This window comes from Cebidichthys violaceus, unplaced genomic scaffold (assembly GCF_023349555.1).
Source record: "Cebidichthys violaceus isolate CVI_PGR_0920_01 unplaced genomic scaffold, fCebVio1.0.p SCAF_16, whole genome shotgun sequence".
NCBI lineage: Eukaryota > Metazoa > Chordata > Actinopteri > Perciformes > Stichaeidae > Cebidichthys > Cebidichthys violaceus.
In genome coordinates, this window is record NW_027176329.1 from 15,083,434 (window position 1) to 15,096,879 (window position 13,446).

Consider the following 13,446-nt stretch of genomic DNA (forward strand, 5'->3'; position numbering starts at 1 on the left):
CTATGGTTCATACCTGTGCTCAGGAGGACACCATCTGTAGCTGGAACAACAAATTGGAACAACAAATTAGCGGTAGTGACGTTGAAGTAACAGGACCGTGGTGTAGTTCTTTTATAGCCAAATGTTTTTTGTACCATAGTGAGTTAGAAATAAACTGGGAAACAACAGAATGAAAACACATCAGCTCAGCAACAAGAACAAAAATATGAATCCCCCCCAGAAAACAAAATAAAACACAAATTCTGTGATCCAATCAAATACTTTTTTTTTTAATGTGTATTTAATAACTCAGACAAAAACACCTGAGAAAAAACTGACAAAATGATTCCAATGGGATTTTCTGTAATATATTCAATTATGTATATTACAACTATTATCACAATAATTCAAGCATATATCATATACATATATATATATATATCTAGTGAGAGAATAGTTTAATATTCAATAGTACAGTTGTATGGTACAGTAGCAGTAGGGTGCATTTCTCGTTTCTCATTGGGTAAAGTTTGAAGGAGAGGTATAGACAAGTGTTTGTGTGTAAATCTATATACGATTTATCGATACAATATGCAACAAAAGAAAGAAAAAAATAAACTAAAATGAAGGAATAAAAGACAAAGAAAGGGTTTAGGCAGTTCAGTACTGTGTTTGAGATGGTGGAAGTGTTTGCATGTGTGATTTCTGTCAGTTTGCGTGTGTATGTGTGCGTGCATCAGGTGAAGGATCAGATCCGATCAGCACCATAGAAGTCCATAACAACATCAACAACAACAACAAGGGTTAAAACCTGGGTCAGGACCGTGTGTGTGTGTGTGTGTGTGTGTGTGTGTGTGTGTGTGTGTGTGTGTGTGTGTGTGTGTGTTTGTTGTGTGTCTGCATGCTGAAGGTTTCAGTCACTGTTCGATCAGGGCAAATCAACCCTAAACCAGTTAGCATTTCATTTTTGCACTTCCTGGACAAATCGTGGCGTAAACAGAGAGAGAAAGACTGCAACCACGTTGTGTTATTGTTAACAAATTGTCCATCAATGTGAGTGTGTGAGTGTGTGTGAGCGAGACACGTTCAATATAAAAGCAAACCTGCCAGTGAAATTCTCCCCCTTGTATATTTTCAAACTTGTGCTTCACATCCAGCTGTTCTGATGGCTATTTGCTTCCTGTTTTCCTCTCTCTTTTTTCCTCCTTCACCTTCGAAAAATAAAAAGCCCTGCGATTATTTCAAAATCAGACACGGAATCAAATAGAAGATAACAAATCAAGTGCTTGAACGAGCCCACAAAAGAAAACGAAACGAAAACACAAAAAATTTCTTAAAACTATACAATTTTTTTGTTTCACCGTCTTCCTTCCGACGCCCTCTCCCCTCGACCCAAAAACAATCGTTACTAAGATGCCCCGCCTCGTCTCGCATCGTGTGAAATACCTGATTCAACCGTGATACATTCTCAGTTACGCCTCCGGCCTAACGCGACTAACCAGCTCGGTGAAATCGAAAATAGATTATCTGTTGTTTTGCGATAAACAGCTGGGAGGGAAAGCATTTAGTGTGGCCCCGTGACTGTCCAGCTAAACAGCCCCTCCCTGCCCCATATATAAAATATACAAAAGATTATCTCCAAAATCCTCCTCCTGACTATCTCTGCTAATAGAAAAATATACAATAATCCTTTGTCAAAATCTCTTTGCGTTATGGACGAAAACCCTGCACCTCTTCCTCCTCCTCCTCCTCCTCCTCCTCTTCCTCCTCTTTGCTGGACTAGTCTTGCCTTCCTTCCCACTTCAAAAATATACATGTTTTTTTTTGTTTGTCCTATTTATAGAAAAAAATTACACATCTGACCTCTCCTGGCTTGAATCCGTGCCTTGAGCTTATAAAGTGAGACTTCACTGGCATAATGTGAATTCAACACCCTGTTTGAACTGGCCAGAGCGGCGGCCGGGGACGCACTACCTGCGAAAACGCCGTGCGACACCGGGCGTAAGCACAGCACCGAGGGTGACGTGTAAGCTGCCGAGGTGACACGAACGGTGAAACAGTACATTGAGTGGATACAGCGAAGCAGCATGTACAAAGAGAGTCAAACTGGCAAAAAAAAAAAAAATAAATCAAAAGATTGGCGTCGCATGTGCTTTCCTGTTGTGACATCCTAAAGCACAGCGTGCACGCGTTTGTTTTTGGTGTTTGCGCCCCGGTGTCGCACAGCGCTTACTGCAGATCTACGCCGGCCTTCTCCCCTCGCCACTTCAACTAAAGTGCTGCTGTTGTTGGGTTTGCCTTGTACCCTTTTTTTTTCTCATTTCCATCTCCCCGTCCCACCCCTTCCTCCTCCTCCTCCTTCGTCGTCGTCTTCTTCCTCTTCCTCCTCCGCCCTCACAAGTCTCCGTGCCGACTCTCGTACTTGTTGATGATGTTCCTGCAGCGGCCCAGCTCTTTCCTCATGTCGGCCACCTCCTGGCGGAGGGCGCCGTTCTCCCGCTCCAGGAAGGCGGCGCGCACAGAGATCTGGTTCTCCTTCAGCCGCCGGGCGTCCCGTGAGCGCTTCGCCGCCTCGTTGTTCTTCACGCGCCGGCACCAGTACTTGTCGTCCTGTCATCGGCGGCGGCCGTTTGGTATGGTGGAAGGGGCGGGAGGAGAGAGAGAGAGAGAGGGGGAAAAAAGAAGAAGAGAGCATGGGATGAGTTATGAGGGTCAGATATGTGATGAGAGGAAAGGAAGAAGGGAAGGAGGAAAGGAGGCAACAGTTGAATAGTTGCAACTATAGAACACAAAAAACATGACAATTGGGAAACAGATGTCCATAAAACGCAGATCATTGTCTTCGAGGTAGAACAACATCCCAGTAGGAGCACTTAAAAAGCACTTATTTATATAATTAGGTCCTAAAAGTTGTAAAATGCACTAATAGCAAAGAGTTTTTTTTCCTTCCCCTGTTCATGTAAATGAGAACGAGGCCAGCGATTTAAAATATTCATACATTCATATCTAACATATGTGTAGGTATAAGGAGAATTTGTTTTGTTGCCAGGGCAGGAAGCCTGCATTCATGCCATGTCATAACAGACTCTGCCTCATCCGTTACTTTCCTATATTGGAACACCTCCCAGTGTGTTGTTGCTTAAAATACAGAGGCTTTCACAAGACACCTAAAACCTAACGGATAGAAACACCGACACATTAAAGAGACACCAAAACGGTCTGCATGTACGTAAATAAAAGACCCACAATGTCAAATCATTTGGAACTTCTAGGATGGTAAAAGGAGAGACGGAGAATAATAAAGATGTTAAGTGAAAATGGATATTATGCTGAGCTGAATGTTGTTTTTTGGGACATGAAAGAAGATGGCCGATGAGGGTCTCATGAGAGGACGACTGGAAACCACAGAGATTGTTGTGTTAAACTTTTGGACTCCAAATTGAAAGTAGTGATCTCTATCTGAAAAGATTTATGTCGGTGGAATCGCTGCAGGGCCGAATGATATATAGTGTTTCCTCAGAGAGGGTCTGTTTACGTCTGGCAAAGTTAACATCATTCCAACTTTAAACCCTGCAAAATCATTATCTTTTTGCAACACTTAAAAAAAAAAAAAAAGCAGTTCAGGGATAATCACTTTGTGAGTATTTTTTTTTTGTATTATTTGTTTATGAAAATAATCAAACTCTCCTTAATGTTGTGATCCTGGATCGTAGCCGAGGAGATGAATCTAAAATGGAATTCATGAGGCTTCCTCTTTAACTTTGCTCAGAGATAATTATTTTTCCAAACAACCTGCGTACAAATGATTTATAAAACCTCCTAAGACAGAACACAAGGTGAGCGCCTTCATCCCTCCGTAAATTACAGAAGCCTCAGGAGCTGCAGCTGCTCTGCGCTGAACTGTGAAAGCACGAGCCATTGATCAGAGCTCCTCTTATCGCGCAATGAGCCGAGGACGAGATATATTGTAGGGCTCTCGTCGGGAGACGGGAATACTAGCGGGCATCATGCGCCATAAGTTCTTTTTCCACATCGACACAGGAGCTGTCAAAAGAGCCGTGGCCTTCGTCGTGATGAAGTTCAGACACGGCTGCTGGGCGTTCTGCCTGAACCGCGTCCTGCAGAAAAAAACCTGACCTCTTTTCACGCGTGAGTAAGTGTTTCTGCAGAAGTGTTGAAGTAGGTTGACTTTGTAAATGCCTAGTTTTCCTCTTACGTCATTTTATTGTTCTATTTTTCAGTGATTTCGGTTTCTCTTTTATTTGACTTTGTTTGTGACTGATGCTTTTTTTTATTACATTCATCATCAATGAATTTGTGTCCAAAAAAACCTTATTTTCTGCCAGCGCTGTAAGAATATTTCAATCTATTTGTCGTAGAAATCGCTCATTTCAAAACATTTCTGTAAATAATAGGGTATTTTTAACAATAAGGCAGGTCGCTCTGCTCGAATCCTAAAAAATGAAACAGGATTTTATAAAATACCCGATGTAATATAATATAAAATATATATTATTTTCTCTTATATTTAATAAAATAAGGTCTGACTCAAATTACAGACAATAATTACTTGATAATAAGGAAGTTTTTGCAGCTTTGGTACAAAAATCATGAATCTTAACTATTTCAAAGTTTGAAACAAGCGATTTCTTTCTGAAATCATTCATAAATGATTTTATGGGTGACCGTGGCTAAGTGGAGAGCAGGGCCGCCTTTCAATCGGAGGGTCGACGGTTCTGTCCCCGGCTCCTGCTCTACTAGTCTCATGTCAATGTGTCCTTGAGCAAGACACTTAACCCCCCCAAAAAATGTCTCCCGTAGGTGCGTCTACGGTGTGAAGATAGATACTGAATTGTAAGTCGCTTTGGATAAAAGCGTCTGCTAAATGACTGTAATGTAATGTAATGTAATAAATATGAGGGCGAAAAAAAAATAAAAAAGATGCTCATTGGCCATCAAAAATATGTATCTTTCAGTCATCAAAGTAAAGATGTATTTATTTTTTTAGCCTGTCAGGACCATTATAATATCCAAGTGGTGCGTAGGACAGCAAAGGACTGTGGGAGATGTAGTACCTTCTGCTCGTTGGGGACCAGCATCTTGCGGGCCTTCTTGATCATCGGCTGAGGCTTCAGCTCCTCGTCGGAGAAGCGGTGCCGCCGCGGGTCGAACGCCTCCTGGCCCGGCACGCTGGACAGCGCCAGGTCCGCCGGATCGGGGTCAAAATTCACCGTTATGTCGCTGTTGCCGGTGGCGGCCGCCGGAGGCCCAGGGGGTCCCGGAGGGCAGGTAGAAGTGGGTGACTGGTCCTGAGGCACCGCCCGACCACCTGGGAGGAAGAGAGAGAGAGAGAGAGAGAGAGAGAGGATGACTCAGTCTGTTATTCCAAACTATTTCTGGGATGCTCCGCCCACAGCACATTGAACTTTTCCCAAAACATAATCTGACCCGATTCTGTATTCAACCCTAACCTTCCAACAAGGGTCCCAGCAGACCCCAGAGGTTTACTTAAGGTGCTTTTATTTATGACTTTGTAAAACAATTTCCCAATGACTTCATATCATTTATCTTTTTGAAATAATACTGTTCTCCTTGTACCTTAAATACGTTGGTCTGATGAGGGTTAAACATTTAGCTTGTTGGTTCTCTACATGTTCAGCTAACTATCACTGGTCTGTGCCTCCAAACTTAAAGTCCTCTAATGGCCGAGAAAACCTTTTTACAGTTTCGGAGGGAAGGCTCCCTGCCCCGTTATCAGTAGTTCAGTCCTTCTAAAGCGTCTCAAAGTAAATGGCGCTGGCTCCTTCTTGCCCATAAAAATGTTTGTTGCCCAAACTTTTTACTTTCTTGATGCAGCGGTTGGCAAAGATCGAAGCCCCGAAGACTTCAGCTCACTCCAAACGTTATAAAGTCTCTTCAGAAATGATGGGGGGGAGAGTCGAGAGTGTTGATGCTTTTACACAGTGTCTGTAAGCGTATATATATATATATATATATACGCTTACAGACACTGTGTTAAATATATATACCCAGTAGAAGCCAGCACTTTAAAATGAACATCGGTTAGGACAGAAGGAGCTGATTTGAGGACTGGTGCTTTAAACTGCTGGCTATTTGGCTCGCTAACAATAACTCAATTTTTTTTTTTTTTTTTACAACAGTGTCTTTTTTAAGAGCCAGCAGGAAGCTGCCAAAGTCAAATATTTCTAAAGCCTTAAGTTAGATTTGTGCTCACAGAGATCTTCTCCACATAGTGCCAGATGTGGACGCAGAGACGTACGACTATGTGTACAAAAGCTATTAATAGTCAAAAGAAGGTCAGTGGAAGTTGAAAGTATTGCTGGTGCGCATTTAAGTCGAGTTTGGTTTAAACTTGAAGCAATCTCTTCAGTCTGCTGATTATTCTGATTGTTATATTCTACTTTTGTTAAAAGTTGCACTAGTCACGTGAATAAAACGTCACTTGAATTACAAGAAAAGAGTATAATCTGCAGGACTGGTTTCATTACTCACTGAGCCGTTCAATCATCATCATCATCTGGTTTTATCTGCAGATTAGAGCCCATCTGCCCTCCGAGGGCGGTCACATGTCAGAGAGCAGCCGCCGAGCTAAAGGCTAACATGCTAACGATGATGAGACGACCCTCAATGGAGGTTTGATAGCATTTAACTTAAAATCTCTGAATGTGTTTCAACTACCAGTGGAGCGAAACATGACAACGTTGACGACCGATGGGTCTGTAAAGGAGCGGTCTGTAATGTTTATAGAACAAACAAAAAAACAAAATATTTCTTGATTTCAGCCATTTTAAAATCTGACTTTTCAAATATTTCAGTTTAAACACTTTGCCATATGTATATTAATTAGATATTTTTTTTTGCAATGTGGAGAGCACCAGCCCACCTACACACCAGGCCAAATTACACGTTTGTTTTATATCACAACAACATTTTTATATATTCATATATTTGCTTTTTTGAATTCTTCATAGTCTAGTTTGGCAGTTTGGTTGTCAGACGATGTTCTAACTGTTGTTTTGGAGGCGTTCACTACATTTTTCAACATGTTCACAATCCTGTTTATTGACACTTTCAAATAAAAACGATCTTTGTGACTGATTGTTTGTAAAAAAAAAAAAGAAAAAAAAAAAAGGGCTTTAGAAATACAGTAGAGGTTATTGTTAATATTTACATTTGAAGTAGTAATTATTTTTAATTTCTCTTTTTAATTTCTTTAATTCTCATCATTTTACGGCTTATGATAGGATTTGATCTGTTTTATATCGGCACATAAAAACAGAATAAACAGCTACATACAGGGGCGTGAACATAGCCAGTGCAGAAAGAATGAACATTAAATCAGCAAAGATGCCATTTTCTATATACACACCCTAAAAAAGGCATCTCCATCATGGTTTTCTCTTTTCTTTTTTTAAACTATACCAACAATAAATACATTTTAAGTCAATTAAATGAATATTTTCTTTGGTATTTTCGTCATATACGGTGTTGCTGGAAGCTATGGATGTTGATGTCAACGTTTGATCGCCGGCTGAGACGATACGTGGCGCCTACTTTACGACTGAGAGGCTGATGCACGTCTGCAAGCCGAGCGATCGGTCACGCCTGTCAAGAATAAAAGCCTCAGTAAGTAACTGGGGGCCCCGTCACGATAGCGTGCACTGGGGCCCGAAATCACCCCAATTACGCCACTGGCCACATAACGGGAGACTTCATTGGGTGTCCCGAGTGTTTAGCGTCGGAGTGAGATGTCCTGTACACTCTGTCTCTCTCTCGCTCTCTCTCTCTCTCTCCCGCTTCACCCAGAGAGCAGCGAGCCAAGAATGAGGCCCATGGAGAGGATCACCCTATAGACGCCGAACAATATGTTTAATTCAAAATGGGCGAGGAGAGGGGAGAGCGAGGACGTTTGTTTTTTTTCCACCTCTCGTTTCCCCGATCGTTTCTTGCACATTTAACAACGCGTGGACGCTGTGGCTCTTCATTTTCTCCCTTAGAAATCTCCCCAAACAGACGGCGTCCTCGCTCTGCTGCTTCCACCACAGCCGGCGCAGTGACGCCGACTCACCACCAGGTGACGGTATCGAGCCAGAAAAAGGCTGAGCGGGGCAGCGAGTTCACATCATGCCAGATTTACAGTAGAACAAGCAGGGAAGATCAGGATTTTAGTTTAACCCTTTGTGGCGCTTCATGGGAGAAAAGAATGCAGCCCTTATCACAGAATACAGAAATGAAACGATCATATCCGAACCAAAACAAGGAAATGAAAGAAAATCCGGCCAGAAATCAGACATCTTGTGCCCGTTTGGTATTTATTAAAGTTCTGGTGAAAGACTACAGATGATGCTAGTTGCTTGCTGGTGTGGTGGTCGATGCCCCCCCCCCCCCCCCCCCAATTGGATTCTAGCATGCTTTAGAGCCAGGACATATCACATGTGTGATGTAAATCAATGTGGAATTAAATAAAAATCGAAATAAATCAAACGTTACAATACCAGGAATTTAAGAAGAACATGGTTTTGTTGAGTCAGGTCGAGTTATTCTTGGATGCTTCTGGTAAAGTGTGTGGCAGCGGAGGTAAAACTCCTCCTTGGTGCTTTAAACCCTGCAGCTATTCTGCATTATTCCCTTTTCTGAATGCAGCACAAGAGTAGTGAGTCTATTTCCAGTCCTATCTCCACACCAGCTGCTTATCAGACAAATTATTTTTCATTTCTGATAAATGGAGACAAATAAAAAATAAAAAAAAGAAGATTTTTTCCTCTCTGGAATACAAGTGTTAGTTGAGCCAGCACCGGTCAGAACAGTTTTGTGGCACCGTTTGTAAGATGCTTTTCTTTTTTTTCCTTTTTTTTTGGTGGAGCTCCAGGCTTCGAGCCACGGATTATAAATAACTGCAGAGCTGGTGACCAATATCAACTGAAACAGTAGTGGAAAGATTTTGGATACTTGAGCAAAAATTAAACAGAAAAGAGACGTGTTTACAGTACGTAGAAGCAGGGTTACATCCAAAGTCCCTCTCATTAAACGATGGATTTTAAAGATTCAGCATTATGTATCTTGATTTTGTTTTACTGACACGCATGCACGCACGCACACACACACACACACACACACAGAAAAATGTCCTCAGCCGACACAGACTCGTTTCGTGAGCCAGGATATGTCAGTCAGAGCAGCACGACTGACACCGATTTGCTTCTGTTTTGAGCCGTCAGTCATTTTATTACGCCCGTCAACTACAATACCACAACCAGAGGAATCAGGCCGATGCTGCATGGCAGACGGGGGTGGGGGTGGGGGTGGGGGGGGATTTTACGTAGATAGTCGTTACCCTCCTCACAAATCCAGCTAAAAAAACACTTTGACTGCACAATGAGCAGAGCAGTGCAAAGGCAGGAGCGGAGACGTTGTGAGCGGTGGTGTTCGAGTTCAAACTCGTGTCAGACTCTGAGATATGAAATGTTCTTATGATTGAATACATCCAATCATACATCCAAGACGTGGGGGGGGGGGGGGGAGCTCCACATTTCTCCTCAGTAAGTCTTCTTATGAAAAGCGACTACACATTCTGTACATTCTGTGAGAATGTATCCACATGTACTACTTGCATGACTATATATCTGAACGTCCCGGTTTAGAGCTTGGATTTCCACGACCTCCAGTGTGCCGTGAACGCATCGCGCCGCTCTGCAGTTCTAATCCTCTAAAGTTGGTTCTCTTTGGTCCGAAGCCGAAGAGTGGAAAACATTTTTGGGGTATTTAGTTATTTTGGGCTCCCAGTGCCCAGTTGCAATCAACCCAGGGCTTGTAAACAAAAGTCACATGGACTCCCAAATACAGAAGCTTGTTGATTAGCCAAGAGTCTTGGCAACCTGTCGTCCTGCAGAGCTTGACATTTTGGCAGAGGAGTCCAAACCTGATTACTCTTTGATTTTCCGGGGCATCTCGGTGCTGTTTGCTCCTGAATTGAAGGACTGAACTTTGCAACCCGCAAATAAATTACTCCAGTCGACTTACCGACATAAATAGAGGATAAATCATGAATATCCTCTCTTGACCAAACACTAAGTGCGCAGAGCTCCGGTGGGATTGTACTATCAACAATAGCTTATCAATTAATCGATTTCTGTTCTGAATATGAGGGAAATGTCAAGAGAAGGAGACGGGAAAGCAAACCAACCACAAACAAAGCATTCTGCACGCAACAAATAATAATGAAGGCAGTATGTAAGCATCTAATAAATGGTTTATAACACACTATAGTGGCGTTCTAAGCAGATATAAGTGTTTATTTATGTATTATTGTAACTATAACTCCTGCTTAGCATGGAGGCCTGATAGGACTGATTTGATTTAATAACATAGAATATGTCTTTATAATTAATAATACTTAATAATATAAAATGTCTTTATAATTGTTGATGAATACTGTACATCAATAAACTCTTGTGTTTGCTTACAACTGCATTATAGTGCGTTATAAATCATGTATAAATGTTTGTACACCGCTTATAAATAACTTGAAATCCGTGTTTCGTACATCAATTTAATTTTTACTAACTATTGAGAAAACTAGTGACAAACTAAGTTTGATAATTTTTTCATTATTATAAAGAACATTAAGTGCTGTTATGCATGTTTGTGTATGTTGTGGATATTGTGGAATACTTCCATTTTTATATTACAGCCTGTTTTCTTCTTTCCTGTAAAACATCATTCCACATCGATCTTATCTTCATTTAAGCATCTTTCTGCTCTTTGTTTTGTTTTTTACGGCAAAGCAACTTCACGCACGTAGCAGCAGCTTTATTCAGCAGAAAAAGACAGACTCGGTCAGAGACTAGCTGGAGGAGAAAGTAGCGCATTTAGCAGCTCAAGAGACGGATAGTTCCCTCTGGAGTTGGTTGAGACCAAAAACAGAGCAAGAGGAGAGAAAACACTGGACTTAAATTCATCAGGTGGACTCAGACTCCAGATGAACGATAATGTTGCCGAGTGTCTGCTGAATGTGTAAATAAGCAACTGTTTGCTCAACTTAATAAGGTGATGAAATGTCAATGTTTTGCAAGTGGCCAAAAAAAGCCAACCTGTTACTGTTATCTCTCTTTCATATAATCATTAATCAAGTATCTTTTGTGTTTTTGGACTGATCGTTGGGATCAAATACTCCCCCAATAAATTCATTGGGAACCCCTTTGGATGCAAGTACGTTTTACAGCCCACAATGCAATGCAGCATACATGGTCCTCTTTCTCCGTCTATACATCCTCTGGACCATCTGTTTCGTACGCGAAGCAGAGACTTTCATCAGATGAACTGCTGCTGGCTTGATTCTGACTCTGTGGCAGCTGGACGGGGCCGATCCTGGATAAGTCTGCCCAAAGCTGCGTCCTAATAACAACCATTTTGGGCAAAAAATTGAAACTGATCCAAGAACACGGCTCACTGCTGCTGCCGGGTAAACAGCCAGCCAAGCGCGCTTCGCCTGGCTTCATTTCCTGTCTGTGAGCGGGAGCCATTTGGGCGAAGAGGGCCGCTTGACTCTCAGATTCTCTCTCTGCTTTCATTAATTTATCTGAGATTATGAGGTTTTCTCTCTCCGCCTGTCGCTCTGCCTGTCAATCTCTGCTGCTTCCCTGTCCATCGCTGACTGAAAGCCTTGCATGTATTAATGTTTTGGGATTTAAAAAGCAACTAATACTCACTTATTTTTCATTCAAAATGGACCATATTCGTTGGCGAAAACATTTGTTTCCACCAAAAGACCAACACGAATGTTCCTTTTAAGGTCTCGCTTGGTGAAACTCTACGGTTCAGAGTTAAAACTTTCATTTCTTATTCATATTCTTGTCAAGTCAAGCAATCCTGCTTGAAAATCCTTCATTTTAAAATAATGGCTGATCTAAAATATCCGCTTCAGGATGTGAAGCGCTGATTCGATTGGTGTATTTCTAACTGTTCCAGTTCTCTTTGGATAAAAAAACTAAACTTTATTAAATTAAAAAAAAGGTCCAACAGAGAAAAAGAAAAATGTAGAATTCCGCCGCCATTTTGCTCCAGTGTTCACAGAGCAAAGCAGGGAGGAATCATCCGCCGTGGGCAGAGACGCCCACAGAGGCAGAAAATAGAGAGGTTGAGGTTTCAGAGTCAGGTGAGCAACTCTTCCTCCTGACTAATCGCCTCATCTAACTATACTTTCACTTGATACGCCTACAAGTTCACATGGAACCAACGGCTGAATCCATCAAACTCACCTCTGCTCTCTGGGGGTCGGGGGGAAAAAGGCATTTTGAGAAATGTAGGAACCCCCCCCAAAAAAATGAAGTGGAAGTGAGCGAAACCGGTGAAACTAAAGACGTAATAAAAGCACTAAAGCCTCATCAAATACACTGAACTTCACGGGCTCATCCTCATCATCATCATCATCATCATCGTCATCATAAAGCAGGGCCGATCGTTTCCCTTTAAAACTGTTTAAGCCATTTCTCTGTTTCAGTAACTTCTTATGCAATAAAGGGAAACCAATGCAATTACTGGGACAACGGCAATTATGCCAATTATACAAGAGTGGAGGTAACAATTTACTTCTATTGTGATCACTGAAATTGAGACTCGTACTTTATCAGTTAAAGTCCGTTTTGGTGAGTTCTCATCAAAGGTAAGCTCTTCACTGAATTTAAACTCACAATAAATGTCATTTTGTGAGAGAAAAGTTTTCGCTTTTTATGGGAAAGATGATCTACCAAATATTTTTTGTTGGGTGTCCCGGTACTTTAGGGGTCTAAGGTGAATGCCATGCGATTGCTTTGGTCTCATCTCTCATCACATTCAAATCAACACAACAGGATGGACGGAGCAGCGGCCATTTTTATATGTGTCTACTTTTGCCATTGTGACCGTTGTAGCGGCCCAACTTCTGTACAAAATAAACCAACTCACAGCGAGTTGCTGACTCACTGAGGCGAGAGGTTTTGCAGTAACGACTAAAACGAGCAGTGGAGCAGCAACGTTACGAAGCCAAGAGAGTTAATGAGGAAAATGTAATTTAATTTAAATTGAATCGAGGAGTGAGAACTTTGTTCTGTGGCCAGTGCGGCACTAAAGCGTGGTGGAATCAACACGCTAGCTAGCTAGCTAACTATGCCCTTGGCCGTGGTACAGACACCAGTTTCAGCAGTACTAAAATAATTACTACCAGTCCTTGAAGTAGTGGCCTCAGTAGTAGTTTAAATAGTTGTACTTTCAGCAGCAGAGTATTTGTAGTAGTAGCAGTACAAGCAGTAGTAGCAGTAATGGGAGTAGTCTTAGCAGCAGTAGCTGCATTCTGCACGCTCAGCAGCCCAACCAGCAGCACCAATATCAGCAATCCTAGCACACCGACACTGTATGAGTAGCAGTTGTTAGCAGGCTTTCACTATCGGCGGTAGTAATCAGATAAAGATC

General features: G+C 41.9%; 1 protein-coding gene across 3 annotated transcripts in view; it reads right to left on the reverse strand.

Moving 5' to 3' along the window:
* Nucleotides 1–248: 248 nt before the first annotated feature.
* The window catches only part of dbpa (D site albumin promoter binding protein a), a 30,762-nt gene continuing 17,564 nt past the window's right edge, over nucleotides 249–13,446 (reverse strand). For all 3 annotated transcript variants that reach the window (XM_068711474.1, XM_068711473.1, XM_068711472.1), the window contains 2 exons: nucleotides 5,055–5,308; nucleotides 249–2,589 (listed from right to left, as the gene is read on the reverse strand). In XM_068711474.1, coding sequence (XP_068567575.1) covers nucleotides 2,374–2,589; nucleotides 5,055–5,308 — 470 coding nt within the window. In that variant the 3' untranslated portion in view covers nucleotides 249–2,373. The remainder of the gene's footprint in view (nucleotides 2,590–5,054; nucleotides 5,309–13,446) is intronic.